We start from the raw sequence: 17024 nt of genomic DNA on the forward strand, positions 1-17024 counted from the left end.
ATTCACATACCATGCAGTTCACTCAAAGTGTACAGTTCAGTGGTTTTTTAATATATTCACAAATATGTATTTGCTGTCACCACAGTCAATTTTAAATATTTTTGTCTCCTTAAAAAGAAACCTTATACTTTTAGCTCCTGGCCCTCTATCTTCTTTCAGTTCTCAGGAACCAGTAATCTGCCATCTCTCTATATAGATTTACCTATTCTGGACATTTCATTTAATAGAATCATATAAAATATGTGGTCTTCTGTGATGGCTTCTTTCACTTAGCATGATGTCCTCAGGGTTCATCTGTATAGGAGCACGTATCAGTACTTCATTCCTTTTTATGGCCAAACAGTATTCTATTGTATGGATATGCCACACAATATTTTGTTTAATCTTTTCATCAGTTGATGGACATTTGAGTTGTTTCCACCTTTTGCCTGTCGTGACTAAGTTTAGTATAAACATTGGTGTGCAAGCTCTTGTGTGGATTCAGTTCCCTTGGGTATATAACTAGGAGTGGAATTGTTGGGTCGTATGGGAATTCTGCATTTAAATGTTTGAGGAACTTCCAGACAGCTTTCCAAAGCAGCATAAGAGGGTTCCAATTTCTCCACATCCTAGTCAACACTTGCTATTATCTGACTTTTTGTTTAGCCATCCTAGCAGGTGTGAAGGGGTATTCATTGTGATTTTTTTTTTTTTAAGATTTTTATTTATTTATTTATTTGACAGAAATAGAGACAGCCAGCAAGAGAGGGAACACAAGCAGGGGGAGTGGGAGAGGAAGAAGCAGGCTCCCAGTGGACGAGCCTGATGTGGGGCTCGATCCCAGAACGATGGGATCATGCCCTGAGCCAAAGGCAGACGCTTAACGACTGAGCCACCCAGGCGCCCCTCATTGTGGTTTTGATTTGCATTTCCCGGATGAATAATGATGTTGAGCATCTTTTCATGTACTACTTTCCATTTGTGTATTTTCTTTGGAGATATGTCTACTCAAGTTCTTTGCCGATTTTTAAATTGAGCTATTTATATTTTAATTAATGAGTTTTGAAAATCTCTATTCTAGATAGAAGTCTTATCAAATATCTGATTTGTAAATATTTTTCCCATTCTGTGGGAATGGTAGAATGTCTTTTTACTCTCCCCCCCTTTTTTTTACAGTCTGAAATCCTCGCCTTTATTTCTTGGCCAGCCTCAATGGGCGGGTTGGTCAGGGTGAATCCTATTGGTCTGGGGGCAGCTCCAGGTCCTCCCTGTGGACGCTGGGGTGCTCGGGGCCAGCCTCTCCTTTGTAGGCCCCCACCTTTGGGGTGCAGTGGGTTTGGGCAGGGCCCTGCCCCCTGAATTTCTCCAGCTCCACCTTCAGCCCATCCTTCACCTCAGGTGGCAAGTGCAGCCGCCGCTCCACCTCCTCTTCTTTTTACTTCCTTGATAGTGTTCTTTGAAGCACAAAAATTGTCAGTTTTGATGAGGTCCCAATTTATTTTTGTTACTTGTGTTTTTGGTGTCATCAAAGAATCCATTGCCAGATCCAAGATCATATAGGTTTACCTTTAGGTTTTTCTCTAAAAGGTTTATAGTTTTAGTTTGTACATTTAGGTCTTTGATGTATTTTGAGTTAATTTTTGTATATGGTTTGGAGTAAAGGTCCATCTTCATTCTTATGTATGTGGTTATCCTGTTGTCTATCATTTGTTGGAAAGACTATTCTGTCACCTTGTCGAAAAAAAAGACGACATACACATGGGTTTATTTTTAGACTCTCAGTGCTGTTTCTTTAATCTGTGACCTTATGCCAGCACTATACTGTCTTGTTAACTGTTCTTTGTAGTAAGTTTTGAAGTCAAGATAGATGAGTCCTCCAACTTGGCTATTTTTCAAAATTGCTTTGGCTATTCTGGGTCCCTTACAATTCTTTGAATTTTAGAATTTGCTTATCAATTTCTTCAAAGAAGCCAGCTGGGATTCTTATATGGACTGCATTGAATCAGCAGATTCATTTGTGGAGTATTACCCTCTTAGTAAAATTAAGACTTTTGATTCATGAACATGAGGTGATTTTCCATTTATTTGGATCTTAGGTTTCTTTAAATAATGTTTTACAGTTTTCAGAGTGTAAGTTTCATACCTCTCTTGTCAAATTTATTCTTGAGTATTTTTTTATTTTGGATGCTATTGGAATTTTATATGTTCATTTGGGATTGTTTACTGCAAATGCATAGAAATAAATTTGATTTTGAAAATCTTGACCTTGGGTCCTACAACCTTGCTGAGCTTGTTTATGTGTTTAATATCTTTTTTTTTTTTTGGAGGTGGTGGTGGACTCCTTGGAATTTTCTTTATATAATATCATGTCATCTTTGAATAGAGTTAGTTTTACTTTCTGGTCTTCTTTTCTTGCCTATTGCCCTGGCCGGAACCTCCAGTACAGTGTTGAGTGGAAGTGGTGCAAGTGGACATCCTTGATTTGTTTCTGATCTAAGGGGGAAAGCATCCAGTCTTTCACTATTAGTTGACTGGATTTTTATAGATACCCTTTATTAGGTTGAAGAAGGTTCCTTTTTTTCCTAGTTTGTTGAGTGTTTTTTTATCATAAAAAACTGGGTTTGTCAGATGCTTTCTATTTTGATGACTATATGGCTTTCGTATTTAATCCTGTTGACAGGGTGTGTTACATTAATTGATTTTGGGATGTTAAACCATCCTTGCACTCCTGTGATAAACCTCACTTGGTCATGTTACATACTACTACTTATATGATTGGAGTCATGTTTCTTGTATTTTGTTGAAGATTCTTTTGTCCATATTCTTACAAGATATTGGTCTTTAGTTTTCTGTGATGTCTTTGGTTGTGTTATCAGGGTAATAATGGCTTCATAGAATGAGTTGGGGAGTGTTCCCTAATCTATTTTTTTTGGAAGAGTTAGTGAATAATTGGTATTAACTCTTTAAATGTTTGATAGAATTCACCAATGAAGGCCTCTGGCCTTAGACTTCTCTTTGTGGGTAGTTTCTTGATAATGAATTTAGTGTCTTGTTATACTGAGATTGTCTATTCTTACGTTTCTAATTTTGTGTCTTAGTAGGAATTTGTCCATTTCATCCAAGTTAACTAATTAGCATGTAATTATTAATAGCAGTTCTTTTAAATATTTTTTATTTCTGTAAAGTTGGTTATTTAGGAGTGTGTTGTTTAATTTCCATATATTTTTAAGTTTCCCCAATTTCTTTCTGCTATTTATTTCTAATTGCATTATATTGTGGCTGGAGAACATACTTATTATTTTTATCCTTTAGAATTTATGGAGCTTTGCTTTATGGTCTAGCATATGGCCTAACCTGAAAATTTTCCGTGTGTGCTTGAGAAGAATATTTATATTCAGCTCTCGTTGTGGGGAGTATTTTTTAGATGTCTGTTAGTTCTAGTTTGTTTATGGTGTTGACCAAATAGCTTATTTCCTTGTTGATCTTCTGCCTGGTCGTTTTACCCATTACTGAAAGTGGAGTGTTATGTCTCCATCGATGTCATTGATGTCTCCAACTATTGTTGAGTTTCTTCCTCCACTTCTATCAATTTTTGCTTCATGTATTTTGATGCTTTGATTAGGTGCATATATGTGTATAATTTTTATATCTCTCTGATGGATTGACTCTTTTATCATAAAATGTTCCTCTTTATCTCTAGTAACATGTTTTTGTTTGAAAATCTATTTTAGCTGATACTAGTATAGCCACCTCAGCTTTCTTATGGTTGTTGTTTGCATGGTGTATCTTTTTCTCTCCTTTTATGTTCAGTCTGTTGGTACCTTTGATCTATTATGTATTTCCTGTAGATACTGTATGTGGCTGGGTCTTGCTTTCTTACTCATCCTAACATTCTGCCTTTTGATTGGATTGTTTAATCCATTTACATTTAATGTTAGTACTGAAACAGTTGGATTCATGTCTGCATTTTACTTTTTGTTTTGTGTATGGCTCATGTTTTTCTGTTCCTGTATTTCTCCTTTACTGCTTTCTTTTGCATTAGGTGAATATTTTCTAATGTAGCATTTTAATTTCCTTAATAATTTTTTCCTATATATTTTCCATTTCTTTCCTTAGTGGTTGCTCTAAGGCTTATCATATACATCTTAAATTATCGGAATCAACTTCAGTTTTATAGTCACTTAATTCCAGTGACATGTAGAAATCTTATTCCTATTCCTTTTTTCCCTTTATTGTGACATCATTTTACATATCATACATGTCATATAAATGTTACAAAACCAACATTATCTTGTTATAATTATTTCTTTTTATGACTATGTCTCTTGAAGTTGAAAGAGAGGAGAGAAAGTATATGTTTGTACCTTTTTCTATAGTAACCTTGTTATTTATTCATTTCTGGGTTTCTTCATTTATTCCTGTGGATTCAAGTTACCATTTGGAGTCATTTCCTTAGCCTAATACAGCTTTGCTTCTACCCACCTCCTTTGTGGTATTATTGGCAAATACATTACATTTCTATGTGTTAAAGGCTCAACATTATGATACACTGTTTTTAAAAATTGTTTTTAAAAATTAATTTTAAAACTTTAAGTTGTTTAATTTTTGTTGTACACGTTGCTTATTTAATTGTAGTAAAATATGCATAATTTCAAATTTAACATTTTAACCATTTTTACGTGTTTGGTTTAATGGCATTAAGTATTAAGTATGTTCCCGTTGTTGTACCAACATCACCACCATCTATCTCTAATCTGAATTTATACCAGCTTACATTGAATAACATAAAAAACTCTGCTGCTTTAAAGCTCTGTATCCACCCTTTTCAGTTGCTGATGTCAGAAAATTACATCTTTATATGTTGTGAATCCAAAAACATAAACTAGTAATTGGCCTTTTTAATACATTAGTCTCTTAAATTTTGTAGAAAACAAAACAAAGGTACAATAGTACTAACTTTGAGACTAATAATTTTTTTTAATGTATCTCTTAATTCATGTAGAAAACAAAGAGTGGAATTACAGACTGTTGTTACATAATACTAGCTTTGATAATTGCCCATGTATCACCTATACTGAGATCTTTGTTTCTTCATACAGCTTTGAGTTACTCTCTGGTATCCTTTCATTTCAACTTAACAGGACTCCCTGTAGTATTTTTGCAGGCTGGGTCTGGTGGTAACAATTTTTTCATCTTTCGTTTATCTGGTAATATCTTAAGTTCTCTCTTACTTTTCCCCCTCAGTTTTATTGAGATATAATTGATATGTAACATTGTGTTTAAGGTATACAACATAATGATTTTTGTATATATTGCAAAATGATTACCACAATAAGTTTGGTTAACATCATCACCTCTCATAGTTATAACAATTTTTTTCTTGTGATGAGAACTTTAAAGATCTACGCTTAGCAACTTTCCAATGTATAATATCGTTATATATAAAATATATCGTTAACTGTAGTCACCGTGCTGTACAATTACATCCCCAGAATTTATTTACCTCATAACTAAAGTTTGTACCTTTTGACTACCTTCACCCATTTCCCTCACCACCACCCCCACCTCTGGCAACCACGAATCTGTTTTCTATTCCGTTTTTAAGATTCTGCATAAGTGAGATCATGCAGTATTTGTCTTTCTCTGTTTGACTTATTTCACTTAGAATAATGCCTTCAAGATCCATCGATGTTGTTGCAAATGTTATTTCTTTTTCTTCCTCACTTTTGTAGGACATTTTTGCCAAATAAAGGATTCTTGGTTGACAGGGTTTTTTTTTTTTTTTTCTTTCTTTCACTTTGAAAATACTGCCCAATTGCTTTCTGGTCTCCAAAATTTCTGATGCGAAATCTGCTAATAATCATGTTGGAGATCCCTTGTATGTGAGGAGTTGCCCCTTTCTTGGTGCTTTCAAGATTCTCCTTTCTCTTCAGCTTTCAAGTTTGATTATAATGTGTCTGGGTAGGAACTGTTTGTTTCAGCCTACTTAAGAGTTCATTGAGCTTCTTGGATGTTTATATTCATTTCTTTCTTCAAACTTGGTACATTTTGGCCATTTCCTCAAATAATCTCTCTTCCTCTTTCTTCTCTTTTGGTACTCCCACTATTCATATATAGGTCTCTTTAAATCCCCTGTGAATTGCTTCATCTGGAGGGGGAGGGGTTTGTAGCAGTTTCGCGAGGACTGCAACAGTGGTCGCCTGCTTCTTTGTGTACACCTCTGTCAGTACACACGTCCCCAGTATTTGGAGGACAAGGTTCTTATTGCCTTCCTTGGTTCCACAAGCTGTGTGCAGGCTGCTCCAGGAACATCTGCACAGCCGCCTGCCACCAGGCTGGGGGTGCTAGGAACTGAAATTGACTGAAATTAACCACAGTTTACCCTGCAAGCCTTGCCCTGGAAGTTGCAAGCCTTTAATAGACTGCAGAGTTCCAAAATAGTTACATCAGGCATTCTGCCAGCACAGTTTTTGTCCGTGTGAGGAGATGTAGTCCTGGTCCTTCGTCCTCTGTCATCTTTCATACATACTGTGTTGTGTATTTACTTTTAAAATCAGTTCAGAGGAGGAGCACCTGTCTGGCTCAGTCAGAAGAGTGTGTGACTCTTGATCTCAGGGTCATGAGTTCAAGTCCCCCGTTGTAGAGATTACTTAAATATTTTTTTAAAAATCAGTTCAGAGAAGAAAGGAGAAACAATATGCATTTATATTAGGTTTTATTTGCATAATTACTCTTAGGTGTAATCTGAAACTGGCCCCTAAGGAGGAGGGCAAGGAAGAGGCAAACACTCCAGATTGGTAGGTAGTAGTTTTAATAAGCAAGGAAACATACATATGAGGTTTGTCATAGGCAGCCACAAGATGAGAAGATCTCTACACCCACCTGCCAAATCTCAGAAGTTCACATATTATATATATAGTATATATTATATTAACTGGGTTCAATCACATACACTGTCCAGATGGTCTCCACACCACATCACAGTTTGAAGGCTTTGTCCTTGGGGCATCCTTTGGGAGTGGGGAAGCCAAATGGAATGCACATTCGAAGGATAGGAGGGGATAGGGAACCTCCAATTGCCAGGGTCAGACTCACAGGTGAACCAGAGGTAACATCCTCTCTGTAACCTCCCCAAAAAGCAGTGTTTTTTGTGTTTCCATGTAAATTGTAATTGTTGCCAGGGGTCTCTTACTTTAGCTTGATGAACTTCCTTTAGTGGTTCTTATAAAGTGGTCTGCTAGCCAAGAATTCTGTTTTTGTTTATCTGGGAATGTCTTTACTTCACCTTTATTTTTGAAAGGTAATTTTACTTGCAAAGCGATTCTTGTTTGACAGTTTTTTTCAAGTACTCTGAATATGTTATCCCACTGGCCCTTGGCCTCCTTTAAGGTTTATGTTAGCTGTTAATGTTATTACTGTTCCCTTGTAAGTGGTGTCATTTTTCTTTTGCTGCTTTCATGATTGTCTCTTTGGCTTTGGCTTTCAGCACTTTTACTTTCATGTGTCTGTGTGTGGATCTCTTTGAGTTGATCTTGCTTGGAGTTCATTGAGATTCCTGGATGTGTAGATTAATGTTTTTCTTTCTTTTTTTCTTTTTCTTTTTCTTTTTTTTAAGATTTTATTTATTTATTTGACAGAGAGAGCACAAGCAGGCAGAGTGGCAGGCAGAGGGAGAGGGAGAAGCAGGCTCTCTGCTGAACAGGGAGCCTGATGTGGGGCTCAATCCCAGGACCTTGAGATCATGACCTGAGCCAAAGGCAGACGCTTAACTGACTGAGCCACCAGGCACCTCTAGATTAATGTTTTTCAGTGCATTCAGAAGTTGTCAGCTATTATTTCCTTAAATAATTTTTCTGCTTCTTTCTTTCTTCTCCTTCTGATGGTCCCTTTACATTTGTAGTTGGTGTGTTTAATGATGTCCCACATTTTTTTTAAAGATTTTATTTATTTTAGAGAGAGCATGAGCTGGGTAGGAGCAGAGGGAGAGAGAAGCAGACTCCCCACTGTGCATGCATCCCAACATGGGGCTCGATTTCACAACCCAGAGATAACGGACCTGAGCCGAAATCAAGAGCCGGATGCCTAACCAACTGAGCCGCCCAGGTGCCCCAATGATGACCCACATTTCTGAGGCAATGTTCACTTTCTTTTCTCTCTGTTCCTTGGATTATATAATCTTTATTGATCTATCCCCAGCCCACTTACTTTTCTTTCTGCCAGTTCAAATATACTGCTGAGCCCCTCTGGTGAATTTTTCATTTATTATTGTACTTTTCCACTCCACAGAATTTCCATTTAGTTCTTCTTATAATTTCTCTATATCAGTATTCTCAGTTTGATGTGATGTTGCCATCATACCTTTCTTTACTTCTTTAATTATGGCTTTCTTTAGTTCTGTGAATGGGTTTATAATGATGTCTTTGCCTGTTAAATTCCAGATCTTGTTACTCTCACAGGTAGTGAGTGCCTCTCTTGCCTGCTTTTTTTCCCCAGTGTATGTGTTGTACTGCCCTGTTTCTTTGTGTATCTCATAGCTGTTGATTGAAAAGTGGACATTTCAGAAAGTATATTGTTACAAGTCTGGGTACTGGCCTTCCCAGGGAGGGGGGTTGCTATTGTTATTTGCTTCTTTAGTGATTGGCTGGATTTTTTAGTGAAGTTAGTTGGCGAGGGCTTGCTTGTGTCCATAGCCACCTTGGAATGAAGTGGGTTTGGCAGAGCTCTTTTGATTCTCCCTTACCCTTACTTCACTCAGCTGTTAAGGTTTTTAGTTGTCAGTTGATGGCTCTCTTGTTTCCAACAATGTCCTGGGACATACATTGCTCCGCAGACTGATCCAATAAAATTTGGGCTCCTTTGAAGGAATGGTTCTCAGGGTCAGTGTTTGAAGTCTGTTTTGACCCAGGGGGACTCCTTCCAGCTCCTTAGTTGTCTCCATCAAAGGAGGCGCCCACAGTTTAGCCTATATATCCAGTGACTCTGTCAGGCTCGTCGTTGCCATTTACCACTACTTCCAGTTTGGTTTTGTTTTTTAAGATTTTATTTATTTATTTGACAGAGAGAGAGACAGCCAGCGAGAGAGGGAACACAAGCAGGGGGAGTGGGAGAGGGAGAAGCAGGCTCTCAGCAGAGGAGCCTGATGTGGGGCTCGATCCCAGAACGCCGGGATCACGCCCAGAGCCGAAGGCAGACGCTTAACGACTGAGCTACCCAGGCGCCCCATTACTTCCAGTTTTTGACAGCACTTGTAGGCTTGAATTTCTCCACTCTGTTCTGAACGAGGTCAGTTCATTAAGGAAAAGATCTGGTGCTGCTTTAGGTCTTGCTTCTCACCCCAGGTAAAATCTCTGAGCACAGCTGGGAGTGAAGACAATAGCATACTTGTCTGAATGATACCCCTACTTGAGAAGCTCAGTGTGGGTGAGGGGCCTCTCATCTTCTTGGCATGCTTCACAAATCTTCACCTTACAGTCTGGGGCAAAGGTGACCAAGGCCCCAGTATTTTTATTGGCACAGCTACCAAGGTACAGCCTCCATCTTACAAGTGCAGCCTGGTGTAAAAAGGAAGTTCCCACCTCTTGGCCACTTGGCTGTACTCTCTCAAAACTTATCCTTAACAACAGATACTGGGGGCAGCATGAGAAATGCTGATGTTCGGCCCTTCCAGGAGTATTGCCTTTGGACTAGGAGCTGGTGGAAAGGGAGCCCTGTGTTGATGGCTTCAGTCTGGTGTAGAGTTTTTGTCTCACTGAGCTGGGACTGGGGAGGGAGGCAGTTGGTCTTAGGTCAAATACCACCTACTCTCACTGGTCTTAGTAGGTTTTAGCAGATTTTCTTGGGGAAAAAAAGTGTCTTTATTTGCTGCTGTATGCTCTCAGGACCACTTCCAGAGACTTTAAATAGTAAGTTTTAAAATCGGGTGCCTGGGTGGCTCAGTCGGTTAATCGGCTGCCCTCAGCTCAGGTCATGATCCCAGGGTCCCAGGATCAAGTCCCACATCAGTCTCCCTGTTCAGCGGGGAGTCTGCTTCTCCCTCTGCCCCTTACCCCACTTGTGCTTGCTCTCTCTCTCTCTCTCTAATAAATAAATAAAATCTTTAAAAAAATTATTTTCACCTGGGGCACCTGGGTAGCTCAGTTGATTGGACATCTCTTGATTTCGGCTCAGGTCATGATCTCAGGGTGGTGAGATTGAGCCCCGTGTCAAACTCTGCACACAGCAGCAAGTCTGCCTGAGATTCTCTCTCCGTGCCCCCCCCCCACTTGCACTCTCTCACTCTCAAAAAAAAAAAAAAATGATTTTTACTAGTTTCACTGAGGAGGGGGTCTTCAGAGCTCCTCAAGCTATCATGCTAGATGTATAACCAATTGGGATTACATTTTATGTTTGATATGTCTCATTTAACCTGGGACAGTTAGGACATTTTTGAAGACTAGGCCACGTGTTTTATAAAATGACCCTCAGTTTGGATTTGTTTGATGTTTCCTCATGAAGAGATTCAGATTGTGCATTTTCAGCAGGAATACCACAAAAGTGATATTGTGTCCTTCTCTGGGCACTGGATCGGGAGGTGCATGACATCTGTTTAACACATTAGTAGGTGTTATTTTAATTCCAGGCATATATTGAGTGTCACATATGATTATTTGATTGAAATTTCTGTTATTTGTATTTTTGTAAATGCCTTTGCTGAATTATCTATAGGATTGATTTTTTTATCAGTTCTAATATTCTAATATTGTTGTGTTTTACTAAGAGCTCTTTGTATTAATGATATTAATTCTTGGGCAGGTATGTTGCAAATTTTCCCAATGTAGTGTTTGTTCTTAATTTCTTATGACTTTAGATTTTGATAACTTGAAACTTAAATTTTTTAAAAAATGATAGTATTTTCCCATATGATTTCTACCTCTGGTGTCATGCTTAGAAAAGCCCACCCTTTTTTTTTTTTTTTTTTGGAAAAGCTCTTCTAAGATTGCAAAAATGTTTTTTTCTACTATATACTGATTTTCTTTTTATGTTTCCCAAATAGGTACGTTTGCAGGAGCACATGGGTGAAAAATATACAGCTTACAGTGTGAAAGCTCGCCAACTGAAATTTTTTGAAGAAAATGTGAATTTTTGAGAATTTAATCTGCCAGAACTAAAGACCTATTTTTAAAGGTTTTTGGCTTAAATAGGAACAAACCCATAATAATGGCTGGAGGCCATTCACCGTCCTTATTTCTTTTTTTTTTTTAACTGAGAGAAAAGTGGGATGGAACAGAGTAATATGAAGCAATGTCACAAAAGAAAGAAAAAACCTTTGGCTGTCTTACTCTCTTGATGACGAAAATCTTTTAGAAGATATCTGTTTGGTTGCTGTTTACTGAGCCTTAAACCACCAACTTTATATTTAGAACTTTATTTTTTTAAGGTACTAATTAGTTTGATTACAGGGCCATAAAATTAGATTGGACGTTTCATATTATACTGTAGTGATAATGCAATAGGAGAAGTAAATAATATGTCATAGTGATACTAGTTGTCATTGTTAATAACTTTAGGTAGAATTTGATAAATTATTTTTTTAAAAAGTCAATTCATGATTCTGGGAGTAGATTTGAAGATGAAGTTGTATCTACTATTTGAATTCCTTTTTTATATATTGGTGGATGTTTAGCCTTTTATTTTCATTTAACATGAACCTCCTTTATGGTATATAAGAATTGAAACTAAGAAATATTTTGGCTTTGTCAATCAATGTTTTTGTATACTGGTCTTTTTTTAAGAGTAATATTGGTGAAAACATTTCCTAAAACACTAATTCCCTTCCCAGTTAAGCAATTTGTAAGTGAAGTCCAGCTCCTTTTGTTACATTGGATGTATTTATCTTCTTAAGTTTTGTTGTCTTGTACATCAAATTATTGGTTGTCTTTAAATGTATGACTATCACATATTTTATTAGTTGTTTAATAAGGGGTAATTCCCATGTGGGAAATAAATTGTTTTTATGAAAGTCTTGATTAGTAAATTTTCACTTCTATATTCGAGGGACTTTAAAAATGAATACTGCTCCAGAAATGTTTTCACTTTTTGTGATTAAAAATGTTACCTTACCTTCTTTGAAAATTACACATGAAATACTCTAATGAATGTTCCCTTTCCAGTCACTTGACAGACTTTTAGTTTTTACTGTGTGCCAGGTGCTACGTCAGGAGCTGGGGATATAGCGGTAAGACAATACTCCCTGCTCTTACAGTGCTCATAGTCTGGTTTCTGAGACCTCTTAGTTTTACTTTGAAGGGTTTCTTAGAACTCAACAGTAAAACCACCTGGTCCCAGTCCCATTTGGGGACAGATCTTTGGCAACCTGGGTCTTCCTAAACTATTCACCATTTCTTGCATGTTTTATGAATCTGCATGTTTCTGGAGAGACATAGTTTTACTTAAGTTTTCTCAGTTACTGCTCTAATGTACATATTATTTTCTTAGACTTTAAAAATTCTCCCCCATATGTTATTATTCTCATTCTCATTCTGTGTATTTTTATTTTGCTTAAACATTCATTTGGTTTTCATCCCAATATCTTTGGGTTATTCTGTGGTTTTTCTTTCTTGAGTGCTTAATCATTTTTAATCTTTTTTATATAATTATAGAACACCTTTAACAGCATGAATTTTCTTCTCATTATACCTTTGGCCACATTTCAGACTTTTGATATTATTTGACATTAATTTTTAAATAATAATTCTAGTTTTGATTCTCTAAGAAGTGTTCCTTAGGGATGCCTGGGTGTCTCAGTTGGTTAAACGTCTGCCTTTGGCTCAGGTCACGATCCCAGGGTTCTGGGATCGAGTTCCACATCCTGCTCCTTGCTCAGTGGGTGCCTGCTTCTCCCTCTGCCTGCCGCTCCTCTTGCTTGTGAGTGCTCTCTAATAAATAAATAAATCTTTAAAAAAAAAAAAAAGGTGTTCCTTAATTTCCACATACAAGGTTTCCTGGCTATCCAAAAGTAGAGCATTCCTATGAAACCTTTGGTAAGCTGAAATGGTGAAAGTGAAGAGTATCCCCGATTTTCTGAAAGCTCAAGACACGCCACTTTGCTTTTACAAAACACCTACAGTAGTACCTGTTTTTGCTAACTGAAAAAAATCTGAAGAGGATTTTTGCTTTTATGAAAAAAGCCATTACTGTAGAAATGTAAGCCTTTTGTAAAAGGAAAGTGGCATGAAATGAGCTTTTAGAAAGCAGGGGATACCTGTATTTCAAAAGCCAAGAAAATTTTTATCTCCTTGCTCCAGCTACATCGCCATGTTGTTACTGAATACGACCTGCCCAACTTTTATTTCTTGAAATTGTTTTCCCTGTGGCTCAGATGACCTAACATTGGAATGGCCCTATGGGCATTTAAAAAGGTGAATTGGTTATGCATAGACAGAATCACTTGCCTTTCTATATTATTCAAACCTATGTAGATAAGACCTGATCAACAGAGTTATTGTGATGATGGAAATGTTCTGTATCTGCATTGCGATAAGGTAGCCACTGGTCATATATGGCTTTTGAGCTCTCAAAATGTGGCTAGTTTGAGGAACTCAGTCTTTAATTTTCATTTAAATAGACACATGTGACTAATGGCACCATATTGGATGGTGCAGCTCTGAATCACTCAGTGAATATTTACTGAGCACCTACAAAGTGTCACAAACTCTTATAGGTACTATGCAAACAGCAAAGAGCACAACAAGATCGCTGTTCCCATGAAGCTTACATTCTGGGTGGGGCCAAGGGAAAAATATAATGTGGGATGTATCAGTGCACATAGAATAATGAGGCATCCCACTTTGATAGGTCAGGAGATGCTTCTTTATAGTCACATGTGACCAGAGACTTAATGAAAGTAAAGAACAAGTCATACATATCTAAGGGAAGATGTTTCAAGTAGAGAGAACAAGTGCAAGTCTTCCTCTTGATCTCCTGGTCCACAGACCAAAGGTGGTGTTGGTTTCCTACCAAGAGTGCAGCTTTGCCAACTCTTATGTATGTAACATTCTTTCTTCATACATGCCACGTCATATTTAATACATAATGATTTTTTTTAAAGATTTTATTTATTTATTCGACAGAGATAGAGACAGCCAGCGAGAGAGGGAACACAAGCAGGGGGAGTGGGAGAGGAAGAAGCAGGCTCATAGCGGAGGAGCCTGATGTGGGGCTCGATCCCAGAACGCCGGGATCACGCCCTGAGCCGAAGGCAGACGCTTAACCGCTGTGCCACCCAGGCGCCCCAATACATAATGATTCTTAACAGTGACATCTTAGCAGCTATGAAATGCTCCTTTTCCCCATTTAATGCTTTCTGGTGTTAAGTATCTGACCTTCTCACCATTACCCATCCCTTCTGCCTGCATCTGCCTAATATATCCTTGTTCCTATTTTCAACCTTTGGGTGTCATCGTGAAAATACGAGGTAACTTGATTTTTAACACTTTTTGGGAGTTCCTAACTTTTTAATCACATTTATTACTCTTAATGATATGCTCGGTCTTACTTCTACTGTCTTAATTTTTATCTTTTTTTTAAACCTTCCTGACTTTTGCTGTATTAAGGTCTTTGCTCTCATTTTTTAAACATATATTATTAAGTCCTATTTACTGGTACTGAGAAATAGAATATTATCTATAATAACCCTCCCACTCCCATCCCACACACAAAATCTTTAGAACATTTTTCTCTTCAGCCTTCTGGAAAATGTAAAAACAATAGGTTTCCACTTTGGTCCACCTCAAGTAAAACATGGATTGAATTTCTGCTTAACAACAGCCTTATTTTAGTGGTACCAAAATACTACACCTTCCCACAAATTTATATGAGTAAATTTTTTCATAGGTGCTTACTGTTGTCAAGAAAGACATCTATTAGGAACCGGCAGCTACGGAAAATAGGAACGATGCTTTCAGAACCCCAAACTTCTAACTTTGGCTTTTACTAGTAGGTTTGCTTGCAGAACAATGAAGACTCTTTAGACATAGACTTGCACTGAGTTTTAATTGAAAACATTAAAACAATTTAACCACTCATAATGAATTACAAAACTTTGACAGTTAAATTTGTACTTTCATTTATGAGGCATTTATTCATCATTATTTTGGTAGACCTGAAAGAAAGTTTGCATACTTGTTTTTCTGTTCTCATTTCAGAGGAAGATTATGAAGATAAGGTCTAAAATATTTATAAATCAAAAGCCAGCTGAGTTAGAAGTGAAATATAAAGAGAACAAAATCTACACGCAGCTGTGCTGAAAGAGCAGCGGTGGCTTTTGGCTCGTATTTTGGGTATGAAAACAATTGAGCTCCTCTCACACAAAACGAAAGCAGGTGCAACAGTAAAGCTAAATCATGAAAACCCTAATTAGTTATTTTTAGCATGCCTCTTAACTTTTCTTTCCCCTGGTTTCTTGTCTTCTGAGCCTGAGTCTTGAACAGGTAACCACTTGAGGGGGTGCCGGCGATAAATGGGCCATGGAGGAAGTGTCAACTGAGCCAGAACAGAGAAAATCCATCAATATTAAACATTTAAAGTTTGAAAGCATTATGTATATGAGGATTATGTACCCAAATATCTCCTATGCTAACAGTAAAAACAGCAGCAGCAAAACTGACATTCCAATGAAAACTATGTACCTCTGCCCAGACAAGGTAATTTTAAGAATTGGGAACAAGCCTCACCATTTATACATAAGGCTTTAAGAGCTAAAAGGTGAGGCGGGAGCATTGTGAAGACCATAGGAAATTCCTGCTAGTTTCGACTTTAAAATTACTGCTTGGGGCTGCTGCCAAAAGAAATGAGCTGGGTCCTTTTATGCAGCTTACTTTCTCTGCCACTTACTGGCGTTCTACTTTTCCAGTGATAGCAAGGTGAAACACTGATGGCAAAAAGAGGTTTCGAAAAGTTGGTTCTCACTGCTAGGTCCAACCAAACCAACCCAATTCAGAAAACTTAACTTGCCACTGACATCCAAACACCCACAAACTTCTTACCAAACACGAAAAAGCAAATCCGGCCATAACTATATAGACAGTCCACCCGAACTGTTCAGCCACGTACCCGTAGATAAATCCAACTATCTGGAAACAAACGAAGTGTATTAAATACAGTCAAGCTGGTTGGCAAAGGGAGAGAAGAAAGAGGATACGATGCAAAACCAATACTTACTGCAGAAAAAAGAATAATTCCCTGAAACATCTGTTCAGCTAGCTTCTGGCCCTTGTAATCCTAGAGGTGAAGAAGAGCAAAGCAGGAATTGGTTCCACCACGGAAGCAGCACAGTTTCTGCCCTGGCCTCACAGCTTTGGCACCGGGCAACCCCAACGTCAGGGGCCTCCCCAAAAGCTGGGCAAGGAATGAAACTGAAGCGTCCTAACAGAGCATGGGCAGGGGGTTCCTCCCGGAGGAAGAAAGATGGGGACCCGGGAAGCCCAATTCAGGAAAGAGACTGCAAGGCAGCCATCCGGGCCAGGAACCGCGCAGCACAGGGTCGGTGCTCCGACAAGGGCGGCGGAGCTGCGTGCGGGGGATCTTGGGGCCGAGCCCTTACCATTTGCGTGGGCAGCGAGCTCAGATGCTCCAACATGACTGGCTGAGAAGGCTGGCAGCCGGGCGAGAGCAGCCGCGACTCAGGGACCCTAGGAGCCGGCGTCTGGTACCACAGGCAGCTCGGCGGGCCCCCTGAGCCGGGGAATGCGATGGCCGTGGCCCCGGAAGCGGATGTTTCCCACAGACCCGAACGGCCCGAAGCCCCGCCCCGCGCCATGGCTAGGCGACCTGCGCTTTCGGAGCCCGCTGTAGCCCGGCGCACCACCCGCGAGCGCTGAGGTGGTGACGGGCGAGCGGAGGCATCGCGCGCCCGTAAAGGGTTCGCCGTCAGTGCTGTCGGGTACCCGGAGCCGCGGCCCCGGCCCAACAAACTGCCCTCCACGGCACCACCGCTGCCTAACTGCCGTAGCGCACCCCGTCTCCATGGCGACCGGCTTTTCTCGGCAAGGACCCCAGCGGCGGGGCTG

The 17024-nt window shown here is 39.0% G+C and overlaps 2 protein-coding genes across 3 annotated transcripts in view; one reads left to right on the forward strand and one right to left on the reverse strand.

The window, feature by feature from the left end:
- The window catches only part of NEK4 (NIMA related kinase 4), a 34504-nt gene extending 21616 nt beyond the window's left edge, over positions 1-12888 (forward strand). For both annotated transcript variants that reach the window (XM_045807330.2, XM_045807332.2), the window contains exon 15: positions 11012-12888. In XM_045807330.2, the coding sequence (XP_045663286.2) occupies positions 11012-11104 (93 nt within the window). In that variant the 3' untranslated portion in view covers positions 11105-12888. The remainder of the gene's footprint in view (positions 1-11011) is intronic.
- A 2102-nt stretch (positions 12889-14990) lies between these two features.
- On the reverse strand, positions 14991-16977 carry SPCS1 (signal peptidase complex subunit 1). Its single transcript, XM_045807329.2, has 4 exons — positions 16559-16977; positions 16177-16236; positions 16002-16088; positions 14991-15498 (listed from the first exon to the last, which is right to left on the reverse strand). Exons 1-4 carry the CDS (start codon positions 16772-16774, stop codon positions 15373-15375), a joined length of 489 nt encoding a protein of 162 aa, XP_045663285.1. The 5' UTR covers positions 16775-16977; the 3' UTR covers positions 14991-15372.
- Positions 16978-17024: the final 47 nt, after the last annotated feature.

Source organism: Ursus americanus, chromosome 14, assembly GCF_024610735.1.
Source record: "Ursus americanus isolate L20-20 chromosome 14, mUrsAme1.1.p, whole genome shotgun sequence".
NCBI lineage: Eukaryota > Metazoa > Chordata > Mammalia > Carnivora > Ursidae > Ursus > Ursus americanus.